Below are 23,895 nucleotides of genomic sequence, written 5' to 3' on the forward strand. Positions count from 1 at the left end.
AAAGAAGACTACTTTAGAGAAATGGTGATGATGAGTGAAAAAGGACATGTTCACTTTAGCTTTTGGTTGTTTTGGTTACATTTATAGAAATTTGATAACAAAATCTATGTTGTAAAGAAAATATAACCAAAAACATTTTGGTTAAAGTGTTTAGTCAGAAAGATGGACAAAGAGCTGAGCATGATGGCCCCCTCTGGAGGCAGAGGTAGGAGGATAGCCATGAGCTTGAAGCCAACCTGAGACTATATATTGAATTGTAAGTCAGCCTGGGCTAGATTGAGACCCTTTCTCAAAAAAAAAAAAAAAAAGTATATATATTCCCATAGGTCCTTTCATTGTTTGTCATTGTGTTGTTTCTTTTTCACTGGCTTATTTTCTGTGCCATTGGTGTCCTGGTGTTTAGGCAGGGTTTAGGTTGGCTTACAGGGGAAGTAGCAGCCACGAATGTGCTGTAATCTCAGGGCCTAGTCCCAGGACCCGCCTGGCTATGCTTTTCCTACACAGATTTCAGAGCCCCTGTCTGAGAGTGATCCTTAGTCTAAAGAGTGCATTTTGAATGGTCACGCTTATTTGTATGGAACTCACTTAGAATACAAAGATGTTATCATCATTGCTGTTGGTGAGAATTTTAATATCCCGCTAAAATTGTACAGTTTTGAAGTTCAGAATGATTTTACTAGATCATATATTACGGTGGTACTTAAAAAATCATGGTTGGGAATGACTGTTTTTAGTAAATAGCTAGTGATGTCCTCCTGGAGAAAATCAGTGCTAAGGTCAGTGACTTTTGTCTATGAATGACTGCTAAAAGTGTGTGAAAATGGTCCAGAAGCAATATAACAATTAACTGAGAGTTACTTTAAAAACAGAGGTTCTGGGCTGAAGAGATGGCTTAGCGGTTAAGCGCTTGCCTGTGAAGCCTAAGGACCCCAGTTCGAGGCTCCATTCCCCAGGACCCACGTTAGCCAGATGCACAAGGGGGCGCACACATCTGGAGTTCGTTTGCAGTGGCTGGAGGCTCTGGCGTGCCCTTTCTGTCTGTCTCTCTCTGTGCCTTTCTCTCTCCATCTGTTGCTCTCAAATAAAAATAAACAAAATAAAAAAAAAACAACAACCAAAAAACAGAGGTTTTGATACAAGTAGATGGTACACATCTTTTCAGGTTGCTATAGTGAGGGGCATATACAGTGAAGAAAGAGTTGGTTCAGCTGGCCAACCTTGTCATCATATATATATATATATATATATATATATATATATATATATATATATATATACACACACACACACACACACACACACACATATATATATATATGTGTGTGTGTGGTCTCATTCTGGCCCAGGCTGACCTGGAATTCACTGTATGGTCTCAGGGTGGACTCAAACTCATAGCAATCCTCCTACCTCTGCCTCCCAAGTGCTGGAACTAAATGTGTATACCACCACACCCAGGGTTATTTTATGTTTTATTTTATTTTGTTTTTTAATTAGTTTTCTATTCTGCAAGTACAGGCAGTTTGGTACCATTATTAGGCTCATCCGTGACCTACCCCCTCCCCATTGGCCCCTCCTTGTTGAGGTATAGGGGTCGTGCATTGTGGAGTTAGCCCACAGTTATTATTTTATATTTTAATGTGGGTGTGCACAAGTGTATGTGTGTTCGTGTGTATATGTGGATACACTTGTACACACATGTGTCTGTGGAGGCCAGAGGACAACCCTGGGTGTCATCCTCAGGAACACCATCTGCCTCTGTGTTGAGACAGGGTCTCTCACTGTCCTGAAGCTCACCAATGAGGTGAGACTGGTTGACCAATGAGCTACAGGGATCCTGATGTGTTTGCATCCCCTGTGCTGGGATGACAGGAGCATGCTGCCATGCACAGCTTTTAAAATTTTTATTTGTTTTTGCATATGTGTGCATATTATACATGTCATGGTTGCCATCATCCTTCCATGTTATTTACTTTAGATAGTCTCTAACTGATCCTGCATCTGCCCTTCATGCCTTGCTTTTTTACATGAAAAATGGTTGTAGAACTCATGTCTTCATTGTTACGAGGCAAGCAGTTTGCCCCCATACATATGTCTTTTTCATTTTGAATTATTATTAGTTATTTTTTCCAGGTTACTATATAAGTAATGAGTTTCATCATATTATCTTTAAACATATGTGACACTGAATTATAATTTAAAGTGTATATGTCTTCTATTTATTCATATTATTTAGAAATTGAAGTATATTTACATCTTGGAAGTTTATACTGCTATTTTGTTAATAATTTCTTCCTAGAAATTAGTCATGCGGTATTCAGACTTTGGGAATACTTTTGTTTCTTCTGTATTTTTCTTAAATATTTTATTCATTTATCTATTTATGAGAGAGAGAGAATGAGGGAGAGAGAGAGAGAGAGGGAGAGAATGGGCATGGGCATGCCGGACCTCTAGCCACTGCAAATGAACTGCAGATGAACGTAACACTTTGTGTGTCTGGTTTTATGTGGGTAGTGTGGAATCAAAGTGGAATCCTTAGACTTTGTAGGCAAGCACCTTAACCAGTGATCTATCTCTCCAGCCGTCTTGTACATTTTTGTTTGACATTTTACATTGTATATACCTGTTTCAGGGACAAAGGCCTACTGCCTGCTGTCTCATAGAGACATTCTTCACTGTTTCTGTTCAGTTCTGCCTCAGTAGAGAGCAGTGTTTTTCAAGTCCCACCTGTATTCAGAATATAAAAGTATTAGAGAAGCCATGTTTTCACCACATGTACATCCGTAGTTGCTCTATGATTGGACAGATGATGTTAAAGGGGAACCACCCGGAATCCCTTCCTTCTCATGGTCTTGGTGATTGAAATTTTTATCTTCATTCTTTCATACTTAGAAGATGCATTATTTCTCCAACCTGATTTCCTCATATTTGGGTTTCAGTGGATAAAGGAAGAAAAACTTTATTGTTTTAGTCATTGAATTTTCTTTTCCTCCCTTCTCACTGTGGACTGTAAAGATACGATTGTACTTGAGAAAAGTGAGGAAGTGAAATACGTCCCAAATAAAATGTTATTACTATTTGAGGATGCGAGCAACTACCTTGTATATAAACATGTAACATAGTCTGCAACACAAAAATATACATATGTCTGTAAAAAGTGTTCAGCTGGTAATTTTGTCACATAGTAAATGATCCAGAAGAAACCTGAAAGTGATAGAATACTCATGTGTATTAAGGACATTCAATGTCCTTGCACAGAAATATTGGGTTGAAAAATTAATTTCAATATCACAAAGTTTAACAATTCTTTTGAGGATCAATGAATAATAAATAATATGCCATCATTATAGCTACTCTTATAAGGTGAGATTTGCTGAAAAATCACTTTGGTGAGTTTTAGGTCTGGTTTTAGACCAACTACCTTTTACCATTGTACATATTTCCCCTTTGTAAGAAATCATTTGCATTCATGGGAAATTACAGTGGACCAATAAAGGGCCTCTCATATTTTTATTGAACTTTATTTTCTTTTTTTAAAAAAATATTTTATTTTATTTTATTTTATTTTATTTATTTGAGAGAGAGGGGGGCAGAAAGAGAGAGAGAGTGAGAGAGAGAGAGAGATTGAGAAATAGGCACTTCAGGGTCTTCAGCCACTGCAAATGAACTCTAGACACATGTGCCACCTTGTGTATCTGGCTTATGTGGGTCCTGGGTAATTGAACCGAGGTCCTTTGGCTTTGCCAGACAATTGCCTTAACCACTAATCAATCTCTTCAGCCCTCTTTAAAAAAATAGACAGACTTCATTGATGAAATTTTAAAATACTTAGCACCAATAAAATATTGTATACTATGTCTTTCAATTCATTTTTATGGACTATATATAACTAATGTAATGTCGTGATACCATTGATACAGAAAACCTTTTATGTTTATTGAGGTAGATTAGTATGTTGGAATGTTAGATTTGGCAAGTCAGTTGCACACATGTCTTGTAGGCAAGAAAACATTAGAAGCAGAAAGTGTGCCAAGTTTCAATGCAGCTCTGTTTTATATGTAAATAAATACAGACATACACCTGTCTATGTCCATGTACATGTGTATATCTATGAAAAAATATAAAATTTGTGTTTATATAGTGATACTTCAAGTTAAATATAAATATAGATTATAGCTGCTAAGTTATTATATTATTCTTTGAAATACTTCAAATATTGTCAGTGGTTAATTTTAATTGTTCAATAATTTAAGCGTGACTTTCATTGTTAAAATTTACCTTCTTGAAATTTTAAAGTCCCCTGCTAACTAGTAATTCTGTTATATGTGCTTCACTAGGGCTTGGAGAAGGACCATATATGCTGGCAAGTTATGGACAGAGTGGCCTTGTTTTAGGAGCCAATATGAGCAGTAGAAAAATTTTCTCTTTGCCAAGAAGTAATAGTCATAGCAATTTATTTTTTTATTTCATGATCACTCCAGGCCTTTTCAGTGAGAAGACATCATGTAAGTATAAGTGAAAATGTAAGTTTAGTTTATGATTCATTTAGCAAGTATTAAATGTGGATCTTATTTTCTATGATATATTTTTTCTAAATTTCCTAAAGAATATAAGCACATGAAATAATTATGCTTTAGGTCGAAAGTAATTTGTTTATCTCTTGGGATGTTTATGTGGGACTGTAAATGATTGAGATTTTTATGAGACATAAGTCACAGATTAAATGTTCATATGTTAATTGAAGAATTTAATTTGAAATTTTTGAAAGATAACTAATTGCTAACCCTTAAAGGATTTTAATGTCTTATTAAAATGAAAGGAAGAATTTGATTTGATATTCGATAAGTTAAACATTAGGTGCATATGTCACAGTGTAGACAATCACCGAGACAGTCTGATCATTGTCCTGGTTCGTAGCTATGTCCTTGATCCTGGCCTACTCTTTCTGGTTTGCCTACTAGTAGTGTCCCCTCCCCTTCAGGTCCAGTGAGGCTAAGTGACATTTCAACTATATAGTCTACCAACGACCATTTAATCTTTATTCCACAAGCTTCAAAGGAAAGTTCTTGAATGGATGAATCTGATGTAACTCTCATATTTCTAAGAAATCTCCCAGTTCTCCAATTTGAATAAATTATTTTTATCCTCTAAAAGAAATCAGTTCAAAAAGAACCTATTAAACTGAAGTTTTAATCTATGCTTGTTATATTGTTTTTTTTTTTTCCTCATGCAGTAACTTCTTTTATCCTGTTTGCATATTTCAGTCCTCAGTCAAGGAACTTGAAAGGTTTTGGACACAATAAATACCTTTGGAAACATATTAAATTTGGTAGCGTTCTTGATTTTATGACATATAGTAACTGATTTTCTTAATAGAAACATAAAAATTATGCTTGCTGCAGAAAATCAATACAATGTCTTAATTAGAAACTTAAGGAAGGGCTGAAGAGATCCTTAGCAGTTAAGGCACTTGCCTCCAAAGCCTGAAGATCTAGGTTTAATTCCCCAGTACCTATGCAAGCCAGATGCACAAGGAAGCACATGTGTCTGGACCTTGTTTGCATTGGCTAGAAGTCCTGATATGCCCATTCTCATAATTCATTTCTGAAGTTTCTAAGATTGGCACGTTGTAAGATTTTGTTTTCTTATTTTAAACTTTATAACTATATTGTGTAATGTCAGCACTGGTGATGTGGCTTCTCCTGAGACTCCTGGGAGTTGTCAAGACCTGCTCTTGTTTTACAGCATTGGCCCTTGTTTCTTTGGAATCAGCTGAAAGGCCCAACTACTTTCTCTATGTCCATGGCAATGATACTCTTAGCTTGGAGCTGTGGCAGGCGAATTCAGCTTTTCAAAGAGGAGCAACATTTTTCTACCACCAGAGCCTCTGGATTCCTGGTTACAATGCCTTTGAGTTATACAGCAAGAGAGGCTTTTTCATCATTTTTAAAGACTCTAGTGTCAAAGCATCAAAATATGATGACTCTGAAGAATTCAAGCAGTCAAGTAGCTTCAGCATAGAAGGTATGCTTCCTGAGAGCTCCAGAAGAGAGAACATAGACAGCTTAGGTTATGTAGAATATTAATAGTTTTTAATTATACACTATTTTATTGTACATGAGTAGATAGAGTTATACAACCACAAGTTTCTTAACCTCTCTACTCCTCTCAGTTTACTCATCTATAAAATAAGAGAAATAATGATATTGCATCTGGTATTTTAGTAAGCACACTGGTGTAAATGACTACAGCAACCCCAAATAACTGTAAGATTACCCCAAGTCTTACTTTGGAGTCAGACCCACTCTTTTCTCACAAATGCCCAGTATCTGTATATACTTTTTATTTTTCTTTCCTTGAAGGCAATTTCTGATTCATCTGATTCTTACAGATAAAGACAGTACATGACTCTCTGTCTTTTGAATTCAAGTGTGTCTGGCATTGATCTCTGGATAATTTCCCTAGCTTAGCAGAAGCAGATCTCATTTCTAAGACAGGGTCTTTGAGGTCTACAGCTAAGAGTTTTTCTGGGTGGCAGAAAACAATTTTCCTGTCTTTATGTAGAGTTTAAATCTTGCTCTATTTTTGAAATGCAGCAGCCTGATTTTTGCAATATGTCTTCCAAACAAATAGATCCATTCTAGCTAACTCTCCTAGTGTTGTTCAAGAGAATTAATCATTTGACTGTTTCTGTTCAGTCCTCTGTAATGGGTGGAATTCAGAAAACTCAAATTGAACCTTCAGAGAATGCCTTTTGAATAAGTTTTGAATTCCAAAGTATTAAGTGTGGTCGGAAGTTTTGCATGAACCCAGTACTATGAGTGTTGTTTGTCTGGCAAAGGGCTATAAACAGGGCAAAACCAGCACCAATATGTCTACCACTTGCATTATTAAATCTAGTCTGAGGTGACAGAACAAGTCAAGCACAAGATCTTAAAGGACATTTTATAACTAGAACCATGTATTATTTAAATCTACTCATTTATGTTTTTGTATTCATATAATACTTGTTATGTATAAGGGTGTTGCAGTCAGGTTCTCATTGCTGGCAGAAATCACCCAACCAAGAGCTTTTGGGAAAAAAGGGTTTATTTTGGCTTACAGACTCAAGGGGATGCTCCATGATTGCAATAGAAAATGATGGTATGAGCAGAGGGTGGACCTCTTCCCCTGGTCAACATGAGGTGGACAATAGCAACAGGAGACTGTTTCACATGCTGAGAAGGGGACACTAGCTATAATACCCATAAGCCTGCTGTTAATTCCAAAATCTCCATCAGCTGGGAACCTAGCATTCAGAACACATACGTTTACAGGGGACACCTGAATCAAACCATCACAATCTGCCCCTGGACGCCATAAACTGATAACCATCCATGATTTAAAATGCAGTGCATCCAGTGCAACTTTAAAAGTCCCTGTAGTTTTTATCAATCCTAATGATGTTCAAACATTCCCATAGTTCAAGATCTTTTAACAACCATAATTTCCCCTCCCCCAAAACCCCACTAATGACACATAATAAACATTCACACTACAAAGGATGGTATTGGGGGCTGGAGAGATGGCTTCGTGGTTAAGGCATTTACCTACACAGCCAAAGGACCCCAGTTCGATTCCCCAGGACCCATGTAAGACAGATGCACAAGGGGGCTCATGTGTCTGAAGTTCACTTGTAGTGGCTGGAGGCCCTGAAATGCCCATTCTTTCTTTTCCCTTCTCTCTGCCTCTCTTTCTCTCTTTCTCAAGTAGATAAATAGGTAAATAAGATTTTAAAAAGGATGGCACTGGGCATAGCAAAGAAATATTCAACCAATACAAGATTTAAACAGGGAAAACATCAAAGTCTATAGCTCCAAGTCCAGTAGCTCTAACCAGCAACAAGTCTCTGGAGCTCCAGTTCCACCCCTCCAGCTAGGCTACTCACAGTCTTGGAAAACTTCATCTGTGGCCAGCAGCTTTCCTTAGCAGTCATCTCGTGGTCCCGGCATCTCCCATGGGTCTCCACTGCAATCAACAGTCCATCTTCATGGCTCCATCAGGTCTCCATGCATGCATCTAGCAAACCTGCTTTACACTGCCCATGGCCATTTTAAAACCACAAGACTGTGTTGCAAATTCAATGACCCTCTCTTTCCCGCATTTCCTATGTTTCACAATACCAGGCAGAGTGCCAATTTGTTAGTTTGGAAGTGGGGGGGCATAAAGCAGACTTTGAAGAACACGACACTCCTTGAGCACACAGGCCCTTTCAAGCAGTCTATATTCTTTCCACTTCCCCAGTGCAGTTCAGCTGGCTCAATTTCAAAGGTTGCAATCTCTCAAATAATTGCAGCTGAACAGGTAGAAGTTTCAGTCCAAAGATTTGTTCTGTGCCATATCCCTCTGCTCACACCAGTCCATTTCTACCTTATGTAACCCTGCACAACTTCTCAGGGGCACAACAGAAAGCATCTCACATAAACAGTCCAGGCAAAGCTATTCCTCATCCTCACAAACCAAACCTCGCAGTCTTCTCATTGCGTTCAGGTCTTTCAACTCTGAGCAGACTAGTCCATCATGCTGTACTTTGGCATTACAAGGCATCTCTTAGGCCAAGTTTTCAAATCCTTTCACATTCCTCTTGAAAATCAGCTCCAATAGGCCAAAGCCATACAGTCAGGTTTCTAGCAGCAAATGACACCACTCCTTGGTACCAACTTTACTGTTGCAGTTAGGTTCACATTGCTGGCAAAAATCACCCAACCAAGAGTACATTTAGGGTAAAAGAGTTTATTTTGGCTTACAGACTTAAGGAGAAGCTCCATGATGACAGGGAAAAATGATGGCATGAGCAGAGGGTGGATATCACCCCCCCCCCACAGCTAACATAAGGTAGACAATAGCAACAGGAGAGTGTTCCAAACACTGGTAAGGGGAAACTGGCTATAATACCCATAATCCCACCCCCAATAATACACTCCCCCCAGGAGGTGTTAATTCCCAAATCTCTATCAGCTGAGAACCTAGCATTCAGAATATCTAAGTTTATGGGGCACACCTGAATCAAACCACCACAGAGGGAATGTGGTAAGTTCTGTGAGAAGAATAATAGTGGAACATTCTCTCTAGATGTGAGATCATGAGATCCTGTTTGGTCTTGCCATTTTCCTAGTTGTTTGGTGTTGATAAAGCACTTGCCTTTTTGCACCCTATTTCTTTACTTATAGATGGGAAGTGATATTTTCTCAAAAGAGTAATGGCAAGAATATAGTAAGATAAAATTATTTTGCAAAATGATTTTTGTAAACTATTTTCACCTTCCATGATAGGAAAATCAGTGGAAAATATCACTAAAGGGAGACATCCAAAGTCTTCTGAGGATATATTTTTATCAAGTACTCTATCATGAACATGAAGTCCTCTAGTCACCTAGAAAGCGCAATGCTTTTATTCTATAGTCAGTCTTTTAAACCTTATGGTCAAAGAGGGTCCAAAAAAAATAAAAGTGTTCAAATCATAAGTTCTTAGTTCTCAAGCTATGCATTTAAATTCATATGATTTAATTTTTCTTTTTTTTCTCAGAAATCCAGGCAGCAGTCCCTTACAGGAGGATGTGCGAGTGGAGATATGAACCTTGTGCCACTCCCTGTTTTAAAACATGCAGTGACCCTGAGGCAGTAGCCTGCAAAGTTCTTCCACCGTAAGTAGTGCTGACCATTATGTGAACAGCTTCCAGTATAAATAGATTCTGTTCTGTGTGGAGTATATATCATATTTAAAACAGCTATTCTCAAGAAGTATGTGTTTACTTGGGCTGGAGAGATGGCTTAGTGGTTAAACACTTGCCTATGAAGCCTAAGGACCCCAGTTCGATTCCCCAGAATCCACATCAGCCAGATGCACCGGGGGTGCATGCATTTGAAGTTTGTTTGCAGTGGCTGGAGGCCCTAGTGTACCCATTCTCTCTCTCTCTCTCTCTCTCTCTCTCTCTCCTCTCTCTCTCTCTCTCTCTCTCCCTCTCCCTCTTTCTCTATTTGTCTGTGACTCTCAAATAAATAAATAAAAATAAACTAATTTTTTTTAAAAAGAGAAGTGTTTACTCTATGTACTAATCCATGAATTGATTTCATTTTAATCTAAAACAGTTATTGAGGTTCTACTATGTATTAGCAATTTAACTTTCTGCTAAGGACAAACAACAACAACAAAAATAGACAAAGTGCCTGTCCTCAGATTGCCTACACATTATAGAGTTGAAGAGAAAGTAAACAAGAGCATACATATGAAGTACAACATATTGTTTGCTGGCAATATGTGTGCTGAAAAAAATAAAGGAAGGTAAAGGAGATAGAGTAAGGTGTGTGTGTGTGCATGTGTGCCCATGTATGCACACTCATGTGCATATGTATTGTTAAATTGGTGGTTAAGAAACAACATACCAACAAGTTCACATCTAACTAGAGTCTGAAGGAATCCAGGGAACTGGCTATGTGGATATCTGTGGAGGAGTCTTTGATTGCAATCAATACAAAAATGTTAGGTGGGAATATGTTTGGAGTATTTGAGACTCAATAAGAAAGCTATTTGTTGGAGCACAGTGAACAGAATTGAGCAAAGTAGGAGGTGAGATCAGAGACTCATGGGAGAAGGCAGGTGATCATAGAGAGCCACACAGCTTGCTGTGCAGGCTTTGTATTAATTTTGAATATCACAAATAGTCCTGGTATATTGTATAGAGAAGTGACAAGATGTACTCATGCCCAAAGATGTTAACTTGGCTATTGTTCTTAAATAGACTGTTGGAGGAGGAGCAAAATAAGGGCATAAATGGTCATGTACAGAGAACAGAAGAGATTTGAACAGTAGTACCTTCAGAGATCATAAAACATGATAATTCTGGATATATTTAAAACTTAGGGGCATATGATATGAGTGATGAGGGAAAGAGAAATGACTCATGTGTGAACTTAGCATTTTTTGAGTGAGCCCAGGTGAACTTGTCTTTGTAAACTTTTCTAGTGTTGTCACAAAACACCCCTCACCTTAAAGGGAATAAAATTGTGTCTTTTCCTTCCTGACGCCAAATATGAATAACCATGGCTTGGGAACATGGAGTTAGGTTGCACCAAATATCCCATTCCAGCATGGAAAGTGTTTTATGAAGTTTTTGTAGTGACAGAACACAAGAAAATCATAAATTAAGACATTTTTCAAATGCATTGGTGGAAACATCAGATAGGTGGGTTATAGTAAAGTGAGAAAATCTAGGCTGTATGTCTCAGATGCTATGTGGTGGTACTCAAAGCTTTTTGGGTGGGTAAAGCTAGTATTCTACTAAGCAAATTCATTCCACTTTTACTTGATAGTTATTCATAAAGATGTTAGGTCATACACATAGCTAAGCAATGGGTGGCTACTAAGGGGACTAAAGACAGTCCAAGGTAATTTGCCTCTGAATCCACAACTTTCCAACTCTCCACAATCAGGAAGTTCCAAACAGTCAGTCAGCCTTGTGGTTGTTTGACACGGGTGTGGCTTTTTCCCCTGGGAACTTTAGTTCACAAGAGTCAAAAACTAGTCAACTATCAGCAATTTCAAATCATTTGACTCCATACTAGACTGTGCTCACCTTTGCCAAGAAAGGACAGCATTAGAAGGAAACTGAAGAATTTGATTTGGAGGATATTAAGTTGAGGTAAAAAGTTGTTTGTTGGATTTAGTAAGCTGTCAGCCAGGAAGAGACAAAATAGAACCAGAGAGTGTAAGCAGCTTTTGGAAAAGGAGTTTGCTGTGAGAGAAAACAGAGAAATGGACTAACAGTAAGGAGGATATTTTCTTTTTTTCTTTTTTTAATTTTATTTATTTATTTATTTATTTGAGAGCGACAGACACAGAGAGAAAGACAGATAGAGGGAGAGAGAGAGAATGGGCGCGCCAGGGCTTCCAGCCTCTGCAAATGAACTCCAGACGCGTGCGCTCCCTTGTGCATCTGGCTAACGTGGGACCTGGGGAACGGAGCCTTGAACCGGGGTCCTTAGGCTTCACAGGCAAGCGCTTAACCGCTACGCCATCTCTCCAGCCCAAGGAGGATATTTTTATGCTAAATATCTACTTATGCTAAATAGCTTCTACTCTGAGGTGAACACTAGTATCATACACAAGATGCCGAGGCACATGAAGACATGAGACCCAAGTATCTCACAGGGAACTCTTAGACTTTAAGAAGGAAACAGAAACAAAACATGTTGGTGGTGGCAACACAGTGACTGAGGTCTAGGAAAACAGCCACTGCCAGCATGTTTGACATTTGCTGGTGATGTCAAGGAGTACCTTCATTATTCCCTCTTTTGAGAAGACCAGCTGAGGCCCAGAGAAGCTGCTTCTCTCTCTGGAGCACACGTTTGTATGCAGGAGATGTGGTTTGAACTACTATGCTCTGTGTGTTTTGTGCTATAGGAGTATAGGGAAGCCAATAAAATTCCCATTTGTTTTCTTTAAAATGAAAACAGCCATATTTTAATTTTAATTTTTAAAAATATTTTATTGATTTATTTTTATTTGGCAGAGGGAGAGGAGAGGAGAGGAGAGTGGAGAGAGAGAGAGAGAGAGAGAGAGAGAGAGAGAGAGAGAGAGAGAGAGAGAGAAAAGCAGAGAGCCTCCAGATGTATACACCACGTTGTGTATTTGGCTTTAAGTGGGTACTGGATCCTTAGGCTTTGTAGGCAAGGACCTTAATTGCTGAGCCATCTCTCCAGCCACATTAATTATTTTTTTATGAATAGAAGTCTTTATTATTATTATTTTTGGTCCTCTCATATTCACAAATATTTTTCCTGTACCATCTGGTGGTTATAAGTAGGCAAGGATGCCACATGGTCTCTGTTTTAGTTACCTTACTGTTTGCTGCCACAAAATACCTGCTAAGAAGTAGCTTAAGAAGGGAAAGGATTTATTTTGGTTTAAAATTCTGGGAAGGGTTGGCAGCTGGAACCAGAGGATGGCTGGTAACAGTGTATCCATATTCAAGATGCAGAGAACTAGTAAGAAGTGGTTCAATACATTAAACCTCATGACTTATTCCTAGTAGTCCACTTCCTCCAGCAAGTCTCCACACTCTTCAACCTTCCCAAACACCATCACCAGCTGGGGTTCATACACATGAGAATATAGGGGACATGTCACTTTCAAATAGGCTAATTACTGAGGAGGAAGTGAGCTGAGGATCCAACCTGGCTATTAGTTGGAGAAAAATGAGGTATATTGTGAAATGGCATTTGGCATCCATATTATTTTTGATGGCAAACTAGTCAGTGATGTAACTGTATTCAGCTCCTCAGTATTTTCAATGTATTATCTTGTAGCTCTTTCTCATTTAGGATGGTTGGAGTGACTAGCAGACACAGGAAGAATTCACCCTTGCCAGGCTCTTTCACATTTCTACTCATCCCTTTCTCTGTCTTCTCTGTGCTGAGGTGTCTGTGGGGACTCCTGATTGTGCCTGTGACCCAAGTACTAATTCGGGGCTTTAACCTTCCCTGGTGCCCCTCTTTCAATTTCCCAATAGAAGCATCCCTTTTGTTCAAGATGATTTGAATGCCTTGAATAAAAGAAGCATTAAAAATAAATGAAAGTTGGAGAGATGGTTCAGTCAATAAAGCCATATGCTTGTAAAGCCTTATTGCCTGGGTTCAGTTCCCAAGCCACTCACATGAAGCCAAACAGGCTTTTGCTTGCAGTAGCAAGAGACCCTGGTTTACACACACACACACACATCTTAAAAAATAAGCAGGGCTGGAGAGATGGCTTAGTGGTTAAGCGCTTGCCTATGAAACCTAAGGACCCCAGTTTGAGGCTTGATTCCCCAAGATCCACATTAGCCAGATGCACAAGGGGGTGCAGGCATCTGGAGTTTGTTTGCAGTGGCTGGAAGCCCTGGCACACCCATTCTCTCTCTCTCTCTCTCTGTCCCTCTTTCTGTTGCTCTCAAATAAATGCATAAAAGTAAACAAAAAAATTTAAAATTAAGCATAAAAATATCCAGTAAAAGGGAAAGCAGCAGTCTATATAAAGTAACATAATTGAACAATATGTTAATTGTAACCTTATTATGTAAGAGCTACTCTGAGTCTGTGGGATCATATTTACTGGCTGGAAATTGAACAAATTGTTAGATATTCACCAAATAGAGAGGAATCCATTATGCATAACTACAAAGGCATTGTTAACAGATAAGATGGTTTTTAGAAGATGTTTTAAGACAATGGCTATGATTGGAAGTGGTACAGAAATTGCAAAACAATTGAATTCCATAAAAAATTGGTGATGACTTCATTCAGTGATAACTGACTAGCTGTAGTTTTTTCAACAATATAGTAGTCTTTATTTTTCTTCTTTGCTTGGTAATATTTGGAAAAGAATTATATGTCTGTTAAAATTTTATTATTAAAGTTCATTGTTATGAAATAAGCAATTGAACACATACAAGCTAACTGTTCATGTTTGAAAAAGTCACTGTGTAGGAGGTATTCAAGAGAAGGCTCACTGTGTCTCATGAAGCCATGTTCAGTAAGAGAGGAAAGAGCTCGTCGTGATTGTAGCATTCTCTGCCTTTGCTCCACCAACACTGCTGTCTGCTGCTGCTCCTGACATGTAGTGTCAAGCTCGTTCATTTTCACCCAGAATAGAAAGGATTGAGCATTTTTGTCCAAACTCCTTAGTAACAGATTAAGCCTTTGAAAATTCTTTCAAAATATTAAAAATATTTATCACAATCTGCTAGTTCATATGGGAAACAGATGATCAGGGCTTTTAATAACAAAATTTACATTAATTCTTTGTTGCATGTATGAATGTAATTGTTCATGGAAGATTACATTCATTGGACTCAAAGCTTTTGTTGGTTTTATTCCCATAGAAAAATAGTGTTCTAACTTGTCTTCCAGATCAGAGTTTCTATCCTCCACATGGCTGACTCTATTTTTGAGGGCTTCCAGAGAGTTTTGGACTTGTTCAATTAAGTTTGCATTTTCTACTACTTTTCTAGGTATAATTTCCATCCCTCTGTCAAGCTCCCTTTTCACATCATTTTCTGATTTTCTTGATGAATCTTGGAATTCATCCTTGCATTTCTTTATGTCTTCATTTAGCATGGCCAGGTAATTTTTAAGGTCTTTTTTTTTTTTTCACTCTTCCTCAAATGTCTTAACTCTCTTTGATCTCCTTCCAATTTCTTATCTATTAGTTCTAGTTTAGTGATGGAAGCATCCACACGATTATTGGTCCTTTGTTGCGTAGATCCTAAGGAGAGAGCCACCCCATCATACCTCAAAAGGGCCCCGGCTGAAACTAAGAAAAATTGGTGAAACAAGCAAGGGTGCTGTTTTCCTGATGAACCAGATACCAGCACAAGGGGGAAGGAGACCAACACAGAGAAAAATCAACTCCTACAAAATCAGAAAGCCAGAGACCCAGAGGCCCCCAACACCTTATCACTGAAGCAGACCCAAAATGAACCCAATATGGCTCAGGGAAATTTTGCGGAAGAGGGGGTGGAAAGAATGTCAGAGCCACAAGTTGGGTCATGATATGCAGAGACATTTATCTTACCCATAACTGTGGGCTAACTCCACAATGCACAACCCATATACATCAACAAGGAGAGGCCAATAGGGAGGGGGTAGGTCATGGATGAACCTAATAATGGCACCAAACTGACTGTATTTGCTGAATACAAAACTAATTAATAAAAAAATTAAAAAACATAAAAAAGAAAGAAAAATAGTGTTCTAGAAGATTTGCCTTGATTCTGCCCAGTCTCCCAGCCCACGGCCTCTTGAAATTTTTGGCATTGTCACTGGGCTTCTGTTTTTCATGAAAGAATTGCGAACCTGTACCAAGGCTCACTGGCTGGGGCTTGAAACCAGGCCTCCTGTGGCTCATACACATCTACTCCTTCCCAGCTCACTGCCAGTAATTCAGCCACAGACCATAATGCTCTCTAGAACTCCTGAGCCCTTTCTGCCTTGTACTCAAAGAACTGCACCTATGTCCCATCCCAATGCTCCAATTGGAGATGACAAGTCTCTTTCAATGGGTTTAGTATTTAATAATGAGTAGGAAGAGGTCCTATTGGTACTGTTTTATTCTATAAACATCTTCAAAACACTAGCAGAGGTTGTAATGATGTGCTTGGATGAAACGAGCAGAGGTAAAAATAACATTGTTAGAGCTTAAAACCTCAGTAAATTATTCCTCTGCACCTCTACCCATTCATAGAACAATGGAATATTATATCTCAGATATGAGTATATTTTTAACTTTCTATGATCAGATTTAATCATGTTGTGATTTCATAGGTTTTATAAATATAATAGAGTTGGTGACAAATAGAATTCTTAGTTCTGGGCTGTGAGAATAGAAGAATTTAAGGAAGACCATACTTTAGTTAAATACATTTTGTTAATGCAGTTTTTTAATGCATTTTAATTTTTTTTATTTTTTTCATGTAAAGGGTTGAAGGATGCTTGCCGTACTGCCCCAAGCATATGATCCTAGATGAAGTCACCCTCAAATGTGTTTATCCAGGAGACTGTAAGTGTGAACCATGATTATTTTACTCTGAGAAATGCAAAGCATGGGTATGTTTTTCTTTCTGAAGAAAATGATTATGAACATGATAGTATAGACCGGTTCATTCCATTAGTTCTCCCCCGACCCCAACTACTTTCTAAAGCATTTTCCCTTGTGCTTTCTTCACAAACACATTCTGTGATGGTAAAGAGCTGTATATATAGTAGTTTTAATTTTATGCAATAAAGCTTCTTTGTCTCTTTGTAGGCATACCTTTGATTCCCTCAGAGCCAGCATTAATGCCACCAGGTAAGCTGTCTAACCTCATGTTTTTCGGTATTGCTCTAATTTTAGACCGACAGTAAAATAAGCATTCTGTAATATGTCTTGGTCCATTTATCCCAGCTTCTGGTATTTGGACTACCCAATTGATTCAATACCTAGCAGTCACTAATTTTTTAAAAATATTTTTAATTCTGTGAATTTATTTATTGCAGTAATGAGATTAAACCAAGGATACACACTAGACAAGAGCTTTACCACTGAGCTATGTCCCCAGCTTAAAATTATTTTTATTTACTTTTTTTTGTGAATGAGAGAGAGAGAAAGAAAGAGAGAGAATGAGAATGGGTGTGCAAGAGCTTCTTGCCACTACAAAGGATCTTCAAACATATGTGGCTTTGTGTGGCTACTTGAAAATTGAACCCAAACCATAAAGCTTTGCAAGCGTGCACCTTTAACTTCTGAGCTATCTCCCCAGCTCACTTATGCTTTACTAAGGGGCTATTCATGGGCACTGCAATAGGTCTACTTTCTCCATTTCAGTCAGGATAGACTAATATGACATCCTTCACATCTCTGCCCAGAGTTCTGGTTTTGTAAACTCAGCCTAACGTTCGTGGGGATTGAGTAAGCTCAAATGAAATATGGGTGCATTTAGGTTTCCTCTGAGCCTCCACAACTATTCTTGGATTCTGCTCAAGTTCTGGAGGAGGCAAACTGAGGACCTGCCTTTGATACCTCTGTCACTATGAAACTCACCTTAGGAAAGGATTTCACAAATCCACTTATAGTAATGCTTGTAACAAAAAAATAATAATAAAAAAATGAAAATAAAACACTTTTAGAATAGAGTTAGCAAAATAAATGTAAACTGAAATATTGATTACAGCTTCAGTGGAAACTGAAATATCACTGAGGGAATGAGGTAGATCATAAACAAATGGAAAGAAAACCTATACTCACAGATTGGAAAAATGAATATTGGTAAGATAACAATACTTTTAAACTTATTTTGTAGATATAGTAACATTTTTTGTAAACCATAGATATGTTTGCAGAAATCGACAAACTGACTTTTTACTATTTTTATAGTCAAATATTCTAAAATAGCCAATAGCTGTGCCTTGGCTGAAATGCAAGGGGTAGTTTATCTCCTTGGGTCTCACTACCTTTTAAAGAAGAAAAGCAGATTCTTCAAGGGAGAGTAAAGTCAGCATAGATTAAATTGGTTAAGCATTATTAATTTGGGGGAGTTATATGGATGTAGCCCTGCTTTTTAGCCAGAAACGAGTGGGATCTTGTCACTAGAGAGCATAATCTTTGTCTCCATAGGGTATTGATCTGGTTTCCAATTCTGAATATGGGTTCCTTTACACTGAGCAGATCTCTTAGCCAATCAGAAAACCACTGGTTACTCACGAAGGCTGTGTGCCACCATTGCACTGGCATATACATCCTGTCAGTATGTTTGCTTCTAGGTATCTTAGACCTCTGATTGCTCAGACAGTTGATGGCCGTTTTCCCCCAGTAGCTCATGTAGCACTTTCCAGGACTAGATAGGCTAACTGTCCAGGGATGGCTCTCTTCCAGATTCCAGCCAGGTCTCTCCATGCTTTGTGTTAGCAGCATATGGTGTCTTCATCAATAGGGCCTTACCTTTTGCCACAGACAAGTAATCAAGTGCCTTGACAGAAGCCTGTCTTGTTCTGGAGACCTTGTAGGTCTCTCTGATCAACAGCTCATTGTGGGTAGCAACAGATTTCTGGTACTGGGAGTCACAGGCCAACAACAACAACAAGTTAAGATTATGCTTCAAACCATCCTCTCTAGGGTCCTTCTTTTCAGGTACTTATTCCTGCTGAGGATTATATCTTTTAGTCTATCTTTAAGGATAAAGGTTTATGTGGTATTAGTTCATTTTAGATTTAGTTTTGTGTTTGTTTTTCCACAGCCTCCCATTCATCTACCCCCAAACCTTTCTATCACTGTTGTTTGGGACTTGAGTGGCCTTTCAGGTATGTCAGTAACTCAAGCTGGTCCAGGTTAGGAACCACAGATGAGTGAGACCATGCTGTGTTTGTCTTTCTGTGATTGTGTGAGTTGGCTCAGTATGATCTGTTCCAAGTCTGTGCATTTCCTACAGATTTCATTGCATCATTGTTTCTTACTGCTGAATAGAATTCCATTGTGTACATGTATCACAATTTCATTACCCATTCATCCAATGATGGGCACCTGGGTTGATTCCAGTTCTTAGCTGTCATGAATTGATCAGCTCTAAACATGGTTGAGCAAATAGCTTTGTAGTGAAGCATAAAGCAGTTAGGATAAATACCCAGCAAGGGAATAACTGGGTCTGTTGGTAGCTGTATATTCATTCTTTTTATGAATCTTAATATTGATTTCCATAGTGGTAGTACAAGTTTACATTTCCACCAAGAGTGAATGAGGGTTCCTCTTTTTCCATATCATGACCAACATTTATTGTTATTTTATTTTTTAATTATTCACATTCTTATTGAGTAAGGTGGAATTTCTTAGTTGTTTTAATTTGCATTTCCCTAATGGTTAGGGATGCTGAACATTTTCTCAAGAGTGTGATATCCATTTGTGTTTCTTCCTCTGAGATATTCCTATTCACTTCTCTACCCCATTTTTGGAGTGGGTTGCTTGATTTTTTGTTTAACATTTTGAGTTCTTTATAGCTTCTAGAAACAAGGCCTCTGTGAGTGGTATAGCTGGCATAAATTTTCTCCCATTCTGTAAGTAATCTATCAGCTCTGATTATGGTATGTTTGTGCAAAATCCTTTTAGCTGCATGAGATCCCATCAGTTTTGTGATTGTTTAATTCCTTGTGCTCCTGGGGTTTTGTTCAGGAGGTCTTTCCTCACTCCTATACTGTGGAGAGTTCCTCCTATTTTTTATTCCAGTAGGAGAAGAGTTTCCAGTCTTATATTGAGGTCTTTAAACCATTTGGACCTGATATTTGTATATGGCAAGAAGAGTGGGTCTAGTTTCATTTTTCTACATATTGTTATCCTTTTTTTTTCCAGCACCATTTGTTGAAGATGTTGCCTTTTCTCCAGTCTATGTTAGTGGCACCTTTTTCAAAGACCAAGTAGCTGTAGTTACTTGACCTAGTGTCCCAGTCTTCAGTTCTGTCCCATTGGCCTATAGTTCTGTTTATAAGCCAATACTATGCTGTTTTTGTCACTATGGGTTTGTAATATAGCTTTAGATCGGGTATGGTGATGTCTTCAGAGGTGATTCTTTTTGCTGATTATATGTTTGGATATCTGAGGCCTGCTGCCATTCCATATGAATTTTGAGATCATTTTTTTTCTATCTCTGTGAAGAATGATGCTGGAATTTTTATTGTTACTGCATTAAAACTGTATATAAGTTCATTTTGACATGGTGATGTTTTCCTGAATTATCCACGTGAGTCCAATATAATCACAGAGTCTTTATAAGTATACAGAGGCAGAGGATAGATGACAAAGTAGGTGATGTTAACACAGAAATGTGAGAGTGAGGGGCTGGAGAGATTGCTTAGTGGTTAAGGCCCTTGCCTGCAAAGCCAAAGGACCCAGGTTCGACTCTCCAGGATCTACATCAGCCGGATGCACAAGGGAGCACATGCATCTGGAGTTCCTTTGCAGTGGTTGGAGGCTCTGGTGTGCCCATTCTCTCTCTCTGCCTATTTCTGTCTGTCTCTCTCTCAAATAAATAAATGAAAATAAAATATTAAAAATTTGTGAGAGTGAGACAGGGAAGGAAAGAGAGAGAGAGAGAGAGAGAGAGAGAGAGAGAGAGAGAGAGAGAGAGAGAGAGATATTTCCATTTTAATGAAAGGAACAACATGAACCCAGGAATTCAGGCACTCTATGGAAGCTGGAAGAACTAAGGAAGCACTTTCTATCTTAGAGTTCCAGAAGGAATACAGTTCAGCCAAAGCATTGATTTGGGATTCTGACTCCCAAAAGATAAAATCATAAATTGATGCTATTTAGCTTGTGGCAATTTGCAAAAGCAGTAAAAGGAAACGGACTCAGGCATGTTCAGCCCCATGCCATCAATAGCTATGAATGAAACATGACATGAAATTTAAACTTACTTAATATAGTATGAGATTTCTTTTGGTGATTTTTTTGGTAACTATTGCACAGCTTTGGAGCATGAACTTTGTAGATGACAACCTCATGTCACAATGTGAAAAGGTCGGACACGTCTTCAAGATGAACACTGCGTTTACAACTGGGGAAGGTTTCAAGAAGGCTTCTTGTCTTGCTATAGTCCTCAGACTGAGCATTTTAGACTTACCTGTAGTATGATAAAGGGTACTAGAAAGGGTCTTGCCCATCATTTCTTTCCTTTCCATCCATTTATCCTTTATCATATCCACCCACATGGTTGCAACAGGTACAAGGTACAAAGCATTTCTTCTGCCTTCACCAAGGAAATGGGGTCAGCTTTAGGACAGTGTAGGGAATGCAACAACGTATATAACTCTTGAGGGATAGTAAATGAAACCATGGATCTTTTTATATGTTTAAGCAAATTGTTCATACCTTTAAGATGATGACCTCTTGAATACAAGTACTCTGGAATTGGCATTCATAAGGTCTTATTTTGCCTTTGCTGCTTAGCAAACTTCCCAATGGCTTAGTCTCTATCTATAAAGTAGTAAGAGTATTTTACTCTCTTCATTGGAGTCTTGTGAGTAATGAATGAAATGATTAATGTAAAATTTCTTAGCATGTTTTCTGTCACATGTTAATGTCTTTGCTGGTAGTTACCATCTCACTAATGGGGCCGGTCTTCATTTCTTGCATATGCAGATATTACTATTACTCCATCTGACCTACTAACACCGACCACAACCCCAGGTTTGGAATGTGAGGTATGACTGTGAATTTCTTTTGGCTGTTAGTTGTTTCCTTAGAACATCTGCTCAAGTTTCTGTATCACTATCAGAACACAATCACAGTTCCTGTGGTATACTTCCTATCTTTGCTAAAAGCTAAAATGAATATATATTACATTTGCACACATGATCTGTACTAATTAGCATCTGGTCACATTAGGAAGAGCATGTCATATTCAAGTCACTTAAATGTGATTCATAAAGTGTTATTAGTATGTACTTCTCTGTAAATCACTCATGTGTAAAATATTTATCATGCAACTACTATATGCCTGGATTTTTGCAGAATGATAACAATACACTATAACCAAAAAAAGGCAAAGCCATTGGCTCCTAGAGCTAGTAGTTTTTTTTTTTAGATAAGACTTGAACAGTTATCTTCTTATTTCATATAAGCCATTCATTCTGATCAGTTATTTATTCAAAAATATTTATTTTGTACCATTTTTGGCTCAGCACTATACAGGTGCTATGGTGGTTAAGCTCTGGTTGTCAATTTGACAGGTTTTAGAGTTACCATGAAAATAAAATCTCTGGGAATGTCTATGTGAGGGATTTTCTAGATTTGTTTAATTAAGGTGGGAGGGGAGGGTCCACGTTAACTTTGGGTGATACCATTCCATGGGCTTGGGGCACTGGGCTGAGTAAAGAGGAGAACGTGAGCTGAGCAGCAGCATTCATCTCTCTCTGCCTCCTTACTGTATATTGGATGTGACCAGCTGCCTCAAGTTCTTACTTCATGTCTCCCCTGACATGATGGACTGTAACATCCAACTGTAAGCTGAAATAAACACTTTACTTCCTTAAGTTTCCTTCTGTCAAGTACTTGGTCACAGCTACTAGTAAAGCAATTAATATAGGTGTCATGGATAGAACTTAAAAGTAGACAAAAATGCCAGCCATCATGGAATTTATACCATGTAGACATTTCTGGGATTTGCAATCACTGACTTATATAAAAATTACTAACATATAAATTGTTAAGAAGGTGATATTTAGTAGAAAAAAATAAAACTATTTTCAATTTTGGTTAGAAAATCTTCACTGATAAGGTGATTTTAGATAAAAAGATCTGAGGTTGAGATACTGAACTGTACAGAGGGTCACAGTGAGACAGAGGGCCTAGCAAATACAAGGACCTTGACATAAGAGTGTGTCTAACACAAAGAAAAGAATTACAAGTGTGACAACGAGGCCACTAAGGCGAGATAGAGGAAATATAATAAGAAATAGGTCATGTAAGGCCTTGAAGATTATTATAAAGACTGTGGTTTTTATTCTTAGTAACATAGGAAGGCACTGGAGGTTTCTAAATTGAGGGATTATTTGATCTGAATTAATTCTGAATCATTTTTGGCTGCTGAGCTACATGTAGGGTGTAAGGAAACAAAAGAAACAGTTATAAGAGGTTGTTGAAAGATTCCAGGCAAAAGATGGTGGTGGCATCGATAGACAATGGCAGTGGAACTGATGAGAAATGTCAGTCTTTATTGGGAAGGCAGAGGCTCCCCAGTTTGATGAGGGCTTTGAATAAAAGTCAAACAAACATCAAGGGCTCCAAGGTTTTTGCCTTAAGCAACTGAAGATTGGGATTAATCCAGAAGAGAAAACTGGGAAAAGTGAAGGGCTGGGTTGGTTGTAATTATGAGTTAAGTTTTTCCATGCAAAGATCATGATTCCTAAAGCTGGGCATGGTGGTTCACATATCCCAGTACTCTCAATATTTGGGAAGTGGAGGTTAAGGAATCCAAAGATAGACTTTAGTTACACATTGAGTTCAAGGCCACCCTGAGCTACATGAGATCCTGTTAAAAAAGCAAAACAAAACAAAACAAGAGTTCAAGATTCTTCATCAATATCAAACAGCTATGAATATACAGTCTTGGTAGACATAAGTGAAAGAGAAGTGATAGTAAACTACAATAAAATTAGGGCCCTCTTAGTAGAAAATGGTATTTCAACTTTTGGGTCTGGATCTCAAAGGGAATAAATGCAGATGGAGAAAGAAGACAGGGTACTCTCAGTTGCTTAGGATTGGAAAGATAGCAAATATACAAATAGGAAAAAACATAGGAGCTTATGGGTGATCCAGAATCCAAGGACTGAAAATATTGCAAGGAAGATAGAATAATAAGCT

The 23,895-nt window shown here is 38.1% G+C and overlaps 1 protein-coding gene across 1 annotated transcript in view; it reads left to right on the top strand.

Annotated features, from left to right (window-relative positions):
- Positions 1 to 23,895, top strand: part of Otogl (otogelin like) — a 145,671-nt gene that overhangs the window by 83,786 nt on the left and 37,990 nt on the right. The window contains exons 32-38 of the mRNA XM_004650138.2: positions 4,335 to 4,502; positions 5,743 to 6,021; positions 9,562 to 9,679; positions 16,490 to 16,569; positions 16,816 to 16,857; positions 18,864 to 18,872; positions 21,673 to 21,734. Coding sequence (XP_004650195.2) covers positions 4,335 to 4,502; positions 5,743 to 6,021; positions 9,562 to 9,679; positions 16,490 to 16,569; positions 16,816 to 16,857; positions 18,864 to 18,872; positions 21,673 to 21,734 — 758 coding nt within the window. The remainder of the gene's footprint in view (positions 1 to 4,334; positions 4,503 to 5,742; positions 6,022 to 9,561; positions 9,680 to 16,489; positions 16,570 to 16,815; positions 16,858 to 18,863; positions 18,873 to 21,672; positions 21,735 to 23,895) is intronic.

Source organism: Jaculus jaculus, chromosome 6 (genome assembly GCF_020740685.1).
Source record: "Jaculus jaculus isolate mJacJac1 chromosome 6, mJacJac1.mat.Y.cur, whole genome shotgun sequence".
In the NCBI taxonomy this organism is placed as follows: domain Eukaryota; kingdom Metazoa; phylum Chordata; class Mammalia; order Rodentia; family Dipodidae; genus Jaculus; species Jaculus jaculus.